The sequence below is a fragment of the Chionomys nivalis genome, chromosome 2 (genome assembly GCF_950005125.1).
Source record: "Chionomys nivalis chromosome 2, mChiNiv1.1, whole genome shotgun sequence".
Classification (NCBI taxonomy): Eukaryota; Metazoa; Chordata; class Mammalia; order Rodentia; family Cricetidae; genus Chionomys; species Chionomys nivalis.
The window spans coordinates 84,453,528-84,462,470 of record NC_080087.1 but is presented as its reverse complement, the minus strand read 5'-3'; the positions used below and the strand labels follow the sequence as shown (position 1 = coordinate 84,462,470).

General features: G+C 45.5%; 1 protein-coding gene across 1 annotated transcript; it reads left to right on the top strand.

Moving 5' to 3' along the window:
* The first annotated feature begins 387 nt into the window (after positions 1-387).
* On the top strand, positions 388-841 carry Pmis2 (PMIS2 transmembrane protein). Its single transcript, XM_057752145.1, has 2 exons — positions 388-570; positions 713-841. Exons 1-2 carry the CDS (start codon positions 388-390, stop codon positions 839-841), a joined length of 312 nt encoding a protein of 103 aa, XP_057608128.1.
* The last annotated feature ends 8,102 nt before the right edge of the window (positions 842-8,943 follow it).

Genomic DNA, 8,943 nt, shown 5'->3' with positions numbered 1-8,943 from the left:
TTCACCTGCCTCAGTCTCCCGAGTGCTGTGATATGTGTTACCACGCCCAGCTAAAAGACTTGTCTACCTACTCTTCAGAGGTCTCCCTTCCACTATCCGTTAGCACTCTGCCAAAGAAAGAGACTCAGTCAAATTTCCTCACAACCAATCCTTGAGGGTACAGCGGGAATTACCACTGTACAGCCTAAGCCTGAGGAGCCTAAAGGCGGCGGGACCACGCCCACCTCCTGAGGGCAGCCAATCAGAACTGGAGATGCTCTTAACTCCATTGTGAAGAGTGGCCTTAGACCGTACAGTTCTTAGGATTCTTGGTAGAGCCTCGGGAAGCGCGGTGGGTCTGGGTCTCTGCTTTCAAGACACCAGGATCTGTCTTTGTATGAAAAGATCATGGCTACAGCCCCACCAGGTGCCCCTGCAGAGCCAGCAGCTCCCAAAAATAAAAGGCAACTAGACCGTCCACAGACTGAGGAAGAACTAGCGTTTTATGCTCGGAATCACTTAATCATGACGATCTGTGCAGTGATTCTTTTCCCACCCTTTGGATTGGCAGCCCTCTACTTCAGCCGCCAGGTAAAACTATTCCCCAGACACTGCTCATCCTGTCCTCTGCTGGTCTCAGGTCGGGCTCCCCCCGAAGTGGCTAAAGGGTTCCAATCCTTCCTCCAAGAGCTTCTAGCCTGAGAAACCCATACCCATGCTCCCACCCTTACAGACCGACGAGGCCAATAAGTGCAGCGACTGGGAAGACGCGTATATCAACTCAACTCGAACTATATGGATGGATGTATTCGCCATTCTCATGGGTTTAGCCCTCATCTACACATATGTCCTACTTATATGACGGCTAGAACCAGCATCCACGGGCTGCACTCCCCAACAGACACGCCCACTTAGACACAGACCAGCCACCAAGAAGAATCTCAGAGCTTCAGACATCCCTTAGCCAGGAAACCCACGAACCAAAAAAATTCAACACCCAAGCAACCCGCCAGCCCAAGAAGCCCCGAGGCCATCTACCAGCATACCAACTCACTGCTATTTGGCTTCCACAGCTGTCTCCATCCATCTTGAAGGCCCACACTCAAGTCCTAAATCTGCGTAAGCCCCTGAGCTGCTCTTTCCTGAAAAGAAAAAAAAAATCATATTTCTTAGCCCAATAAAACTAAAGGGAATATTCTGGCTGAGCATGTGTTTCTAGATGTCTTTCTGGTCAACAGTGGTTTCCCTGGGGCTGTCCTGTGAAACTCAGAGTGCAATAATGGTGCCGGACACTGGGGCACACATCTATAATCCCAGAATTCAGAAAAAGAGACAGGAGGATTAGAAGTTCAAGGCCAGCCTGGGCTACGTAGTGAGTTAAAGACCAGCCCTAGCACACATGAGTCCCTGACTCAGACTACAAAAACCAAAACAATAAACAATGTCATAATGGTGAAACCCACAGCCATGAAAATGGGGACTCTGGATTTTCACCCACTCACCACCAAGATACTGATAAATCTGCATGCCCTGAGGGCTGGGGAGATGGCTGGGGTGTTTAAAAGCATCCGCTGGACAATTCTGATGAACAGGGTTCAGTCTGGATGCAGTGGGTCATATTGGTAATCCCACACTCCCGTGGTGAGATGGAAGGCAGAGGCAGGCTGGACGCTCGTGGGCTAGCCTGGAGTACATTGCCTGCTGGTAAAAACAAGAATGATGTTGCCTCACAAGGTGAAAGGTGAGGATCGAATCTCAAAAGTTGCCCTCTGAGCTCCATACTTACGCACACGCATGTGTACGCACATAGACACACCCATTTTAAAATTGATTTTTTTGTTTGTTTGTTTGTTTGGTTTTGGTTCTGGTTTTTTGAGACAGGGTTTCTCTGTAGCTTTGGAGCCTGTCCTGGAACTAGCTCTTGTAGACCAGGCTGGCTTTGAACTCATTGAGATCCGCCTGCCTCTGCTTCCTGAGTGCTGGGATTAAAGGCATGTACCACCACCACCTGGCTAATATCTTTGATTTCTTGGAGCTGCTTTCTTTGCAGCTAATTACTAAGGTGGGAGAAATCTGAATAAATGTCTGATTTTTCATGACTTCCCTTTCAAGTCGAGGTGCTAGGCTTCTGGTGTCTCAGAGCAGGAAAAGAAAGCAGAAACCTTGCCAGGCGGCATGTCACACATCTTTAACCCCAGCACTCAGGAGGCAGAAGCAGGTGGATCTCTGTGAGTCTGAGGCCTGCCGGGGCTACAGAGTGAGTTCTGGGATAGCCAGAGCTGCATAGTGAGACCATGTCTCAAAAACAAGCAGAAGAAGAAGAGGAAGAGGAGGAGGAGGAGGAGGAGGAGGAGGAAGAGGAGGAGGAGGAGGAGGAGGAGGAGGAGGAGGAGGAGGAGGAGGAGAAGGAGGAGGAGAAGAAGAAGAAGAAGAAGAAGAAGAAGAAGAAGAAGAAGAAGAAGAAGAAGAAGAAGAAGAAGAAGAAGAAGAAGAAGAAGAATTCTGTAATCTCAGAATTCAGAAGGCAGAAGCTGAAGAAGAGAGATTTCAAAATTTCAAGGCCAGGCTTTATAAATGAGACTTTGTCTCAAAAAAAAGATACAAAAAAAAAAATCAAGAAAACAGGAAGCTCTTCCTTCTAAGAGACAAAGGGCAATATTTCAAAGAATAACAATGTGTTTCATAGTGCTAGGGAATGTAGCTGCCCTAGCAAGCATGAAGTCTTGGGTTCCAGCCCCAGCAGTGCAAAAACTGAGGGCGGTTATGCATACTTATAATCCTTACTCAGCAAGATCAGTTTGAAGTCAGCCTGGGCTAAGTCTGAGACCCCCGTCTACACACACACACACACACACACACACACAAACACACACATGCACGCACACACACCATAGATTAGATAGATAGATAGAAAGATGATAGATAGATAGATAGATAGATAGATAGATAGATAGATAGATAGATAGATAGATAGATAGATGATAATGTTTAAGAACACTTCCTACTTTTACAGAGGACCAGAGTTCAGTTCCCAGTGCCCGTGTTAGGTGGCTCATAACTACCTATAACTCCAACTGCAGGTCTAATGATCTCTTCTGGCCTCCACCGATACCACACACAATTGGCATACACACAGACACACATTCATACACATAAATTTTAAAAATAAAAATAAATATAAGTCTTGAGCTGGGCACTCTGGGGATGTTTTTAATCCCAGCACTCAGGAGGCAGATGCATATGGATCTCTGAGTTCAAGGCCAGCCTGGTCTATAGAGTTCCAGGACAGCCAGGGCTACACAGAGAAACCTTGGTGGGGGGAGGGAGAAGAAGAGCAAGAAGAGGCAAACCTCTTTGCAGCTTCCGAATATTAATCTTTTAGACTCCATCCACTTTTGTACTATGAAGAATGAAGCACACAAAAAAGCGGTAATGTAGGTCAGCTAAGGAGCCCCAAGAAAACGGGGCGGCTGTGATTTGAACAGTAGGCGAGCAACAGTGCCACCTGTTGGTAGCTAGCAGCTATTTCATCCTTTCTACCACGTGTGTTGGGATGTGTGTCTTTGTGCCTAAGTGTGCCTGCCTGGAAGTGTTTGGAGGTAAGAGGTCAACATTAGGCCAATACCTGCCTCTATCACTCTCTATCACCTTAGCTTTGTTTGTTTGTTTGTTTTTGTTTTGTTTTGTTTTTTGAGACAGGGTTTCTCTGTAGCTTTTGGAGCCTTCCTGGAACTAGCCCTTGTAGACCAGGCTGGTTTCGAACTCACAGAGATCTGCCTGCCTCTGCCTCAGGCGTGCACTACCACCTTAGCTTTTTAAGACAAGGTCTCTCACTGAACTTGGAGCTTGCCATTTGGACTAGACTAGCCTAGTGAACTCCCAGGATCCACTCACAGTCCCCTAGTTCTAAGATTACAGACAGAGTTGGGCGAGAAGGCGCAAGTCATAAACAATCCCACACCAGTTTGGAATTGTGATTAATAGGGTGGTATTTATTTAAAGGGGAATAAACTTACAGATCACCGTCCCAGACAACAGCCCTCTGCGCAATTAGGAAGAAGTCTAGTCGCCGGAACCGGAGCAGGAAGTAAAGAGAGCGAGGAGGGAAGTAGCCGCTTTTTTAAAGGGAAAGAGACCACGCCCCAATGGGCTGGTATCTCAGCGGCTATTGGCTGGAGGAGCAGAAGGACCTCCCGCAACAGTGGCACACGCCTTTAATCCCAGCACTCAGGAGGCAGAGGCAGGCAGATCTCTGAGTTTGAGACCAGCCTGGTCTACAGAGCTAGCTCCAGGACAGGCTCCAAAGCCACAGAGAAACCCTGTTTCGAAAAAAACCAAAAAAAAAAAAAAAAAAAGATTACAGACAGACCACAACCCTGGCTTTCTACATGAGTTTGAGGATCCAAATTTACACTTGTGCAGCCAGAGGATTCAAGGCTAGCCTTAGCTACAAAGTAAGTAGAAACACAGTCTGGGCTACCTGAGAAAGAAGAGGGGCACTTAGGGAGATGACTCAGTGAGCAAAGTATTGGAGCTGAAGTGTGAATGAAAGATATGGCAAGAGTGACCCTGTCAGGTCCCACTGCAGGTGAGAGACCGCCGCAGGTAAGGGACAGACAAACACGCCATACAGAAAGAGCTTGGGAGTATGAAATTTTATTTAGGAAGAGGGTTTGGGGAAGGTTTGGGAGGGTTGGGGGGACGAAGGGAGAGATACAGAGAGAGACAGAAAGAAGGAGAGAGAGAGAAGGAGAGAGAAGAGAGAGAAGAGGAGCAGGAGAGGCAGAGCTGCCTCTTCAGAAGGGGGGCTGTGAGAGCAGAGAACAGTTTGCCTCATGGGAAGGGAGAGATTGGGAGTGGATGACACTTGTCTCTTAAAGGGACAGGGTACTGACAGGGAAGGCCAGCATACTCATAACATTCCCGTCTCTCTCTTATCATAGAAAGGCAAAAGTTAGGTGTGACATCTTAAAGGGATGAGGGCATCCAGTTCTCAAGACCGCTTCCTGCTGATTTGTGGGTATCAAAATCTTGGGGTCTTGAGAAAGCTGGGGTCCTGGCCACGCCCTGAGACAGCTGGTTGCTTCACTACTGTGCTGGCTTTGTGGTGTGGAGCTGTCCGGAGTCTTTTGGACCTGGTGAGGTGGGGGTAGAGCAGAGAGCAAGGTTAAGTTTAGGACAAGAGCTCCGCTGGGTGTCCTGATGCTCCCGAAAAGTTGCTGGTTTTTCAGAATCCTGCCTGAGACTGACTATCCCTCTGCTCTGGGCCTCACACCCACTCCCACAGCACATCAGATCTGTCCTAGACGCATGGGGCTCTCCAGAACTCACACTTCCCAATGTTGTATTGCATTCAATATGGTGACTGCACCTTAAGCAATTGCTGTCCAAACTGGCTATTGCAACTCTGCAACTGCCAGCAGCAGTTCAACTGCAGGGGCAACAACCAGGCAGGAACTCTGTTCCCTCAGTACCAGCTCCGGGTGGCTGCTAAAGGAAACTTTATCTAATCTCTACCCTTCTGTAGAACTCAGGATTCAAAAGTTAAGGTGAAATCCTGCTGGCTCAGAGAGGCTAAATAGCAAGTAGCTAACCTCTCCTTGCTCAAGCCTCCCAAAAAAGGGGTGTCCTGCTCAATCCCTAGGAAAGAACCCTTACAACCCTTAGTTTCTCCTTATTACTTCCTGTCAGCTAGTTGCTGAACATCCTGACTCCAGATTAATTATATTTAACCAAACAAATGTAACATGTCTTTGCATCATTAACAAAAAACAGCAAAAAAATATCTAACGGAAAAAAAAGCATATTGAACAAGTGGTGCTGGCATAACTGGATATCAACATGTAGAAGAATGAAAATAGACCCATATCTGTCTCTATGCACAAAACTCAAGTCCAAATGGATCAAAGACCTCAACACAAATCCAGCCACACTGAACCTTATAGAAGAGAAAGTGGGAAGTACACTTGAATGCATTGGCACAGGGAACCACTTCCTAAATATAACCCCAGCAGCACAGACACTGAGAGAAACAATTAATAAATGGGACCTCCTGAAACTGAAAAGCTTTTGTAAAGCAAAGGACATAGGCAACAAGACAAAATGACAGCCTACAGAATGGGAAAAGATCTTCACTAACCCCACATCAGACAGAGGTCTGATCTCCAAAATATACAAAGAACTCAAGAAATTGGACACCAAAAGATCACTTAATCCAATAAAAAAAAATGCAGTACAGACCTAAACAGAGAACTCTCAACAGAGGAATCTAAAATGGCTGAAAGATACTTAAGGAAATGTTCAACATCCTTAGTCATCAGAGAAATGCAAATCAAAACAAGTCTGAGATTCCATCTTACACCTTTAAGAATGGCCGAGATCAAAACCACTGATGACAACTTATGCTGGAGAAGTTGTAGGGAAAAAGGAACACTTCGGCACTACTGGTGGGATGCAAGCTGGTACAACCCCTTTGGATGTCAGTGTGGCAATTTCTCAGAAAATTAGGAAACAACCTTCCTCAAGACCCAGTAATACCACTTTTGAGTATATATCCAAAGGATGCTCAATTGTGCCACAAGGACATGGGCTCAACTATGTTCATAGCAGCATTGTTTGTCATAGCCAGAACCTGGAAACAACCTAAATGCTCCTTGACCGAAGAATGGATAAGAAAAATGTGGTACATTTACACAATGGAGTACTACACAGCAGAACAAAATAATGACATCTTGAATTTTGCAGAAAAATGGATGGAGCTAAAAAACATTATTTTGAGAGAACCCAGACACAGAAAGACAATTATCACATGTACTCACTCAAAGGTGTTTTTTTTTTTGTTTGTTTGTTTTTGGTTTTTGGTTTTTCGAGACAGGGTTTCTCTGTGGTTTTGGAGCCTGTCCTGGAACTAGCTCTTGTAGACCAGGCTGGTCTCGAACTCACAGAGATCCCCCTGCCTCTGCCTCCCGAGTGCTGGTGTTAAAGGCGTGCGCCACCACTGCCCGGCCTCATGGGTGGTTTTTAAACATAAAGCAAAGAAAGCCAGCTTACAAACCACAATCTCAGAGAATTTAGACGACAATGTAGACACTAAGAGAGACTTACATAGATCTAATCTACATGGGAAGTAGAAAGTAGAAAAAGACAAGATCTCCTGAGTAAATTGGGAGCATGGGGACCTTGGGTGAGGGTTGAAGGGGGGAGAGGAGAGGCAGGGAGGGGAGCAGAGAAAAATGTAGAGCTCAATAAATATCAATTAAAAATGTATAAAAAAGACTACATTTGGAACCAAACTGTAGTTGGGTTTTGATAAGTATTTTTGTATTTCCAGTAGTGGGTTTCTCCACCGACACAATGAGCCAGATTAAGCCAAATTAAAGTCCAGGTTTAAGGAGAAAAGCACCACTGGGTGACTCTCAAGACCCCCAGAAGTGGGGGGGGGGGAGAAATCACATGGCAGGGCTGGGGACTGGAGCTTAGATAACAATAGGCGTGGTGTTGAGCAGCCTGCTTGGCAGGCTTTCTAAGAAGGAGGGAGTAGAATGAGGAGGCGTGAGTGAGGGCAAGAGGAGCTCCCAACTAAACAGCTTTTTTCCCTAACTCTTTGGAGGCCTACCACTCAGCTCCCAAATAAATACATGAAGACTTATTGTTACTTATGAATACTGGCCTTATCTTGGCTTGTTTCTAACCAGCTTTTCTAACTTATCCTATTTCTCATTAACTATGTTTTGCCTCTGGGCTTTTTACCTTCCTTTATTCTACGCATTTTTCTTTTCTTCTTATTCTGTGGCTCACCATGTGGCTGGATAGCTGGGTGTGTGGCCCCTGGCATCCTTCTCCCCTCCTTTTCTCACTCCTTGCTCCTCCCATTCTGCTCTCAAGCAGATGTTTTCCTCCTATTTATTCTCTCTGCCTGGCAACCCTGTCTATTTCTTCTGCCTTGCTATTGGCCATTCAGCTCTACTAGACCAACCAGATGTTGTAGGCAGGCAAAGTAACACAGCTTCACAGCGTTAAACAAATGCAATATGAAAAAATACAACACATCTTCACATCATTAAACAAATGTTCCACGGCATAAATGAATGTAACACATCTTAATATTTCACAACACCAAACATCAGTAGCTTATAACTGGAGGTTTTGCTCCCACCCACCAGTTCTCAAATAACTACTCTGAGGCTTAATATTAGCTCAAGCTTTTTATTAACTAGCTCTTACAACTTAAATTAACCAATTTCTATTATTCCATATTTTACCATGAGCCTTATGGCTTGTTACCTCACATCTTGCTTCTCCAGCAGCTGCTGGTGTCTCCCTGACTCTACCCCTTTTCTCCCTGTATCTCTGTTTGGATTTCCTGCCTGGTTCTATTCTACCTAGCGATTGGCCAGGTCAGCTTCTTTATTAGCCAATGGTAATAAAAAACATAATCACAGCATACAGAGGGGGCATCCCACATCAGTAGCTCATCCCAGAACTTGGGAGGCTGAGGTAGAAAGATCACAAGTTCTAACCCAGCCTGGCCTACATAGACCCTTCCTAAAGAAAATGGATAAGGCTGGGAAGATGGCCCAGTTAGTTGTTAAGAACACTGGCTCCTCTTTCAGAAACTCATGGTCTGATTCCCCTCAACCACATGGTAGCTAACAACCATCTGTAACTCCAATTTCAGGGACTCTGACACCCTCTTCTGACCCTGAACGTACTGCATGCAAGCAAAACACCGATACTCATAAAATAAAATTGAACATATCTTAAAATATATGTAAAAGTAAGTTAAATTAAACATTAATAAAATACGCATTAAGTTCATTGTCTCTCCTCATTCGGTTCTCAGTGAATGAAAATGAAGACAGGACCACTCCTGGGTATGGTTGAGAAGGGTTTTATTGTAGATAACGGATGTTCTGGAAGAAGTTCCACCTCAGCCCCTGGCACCCACATACCCAAAGAATCTGG

Bases quoted from the DNA above. Each gene is read 5' to 3' on its own strand.
- Pmis2 (XM_057752145.1), top strand. From the start codon at position 388: ATGGCTACAGCCCCACCAGGTGCCCCTGCAGAGCCAGCAGCTCCCAAA. The intron at 571-712 runs GTAAAACTATTC...CCACCCTTACAG, and splicing joins CCCTCTACTTCAGCCGCCAG to ACCGACGAGGCCAATAAGTG.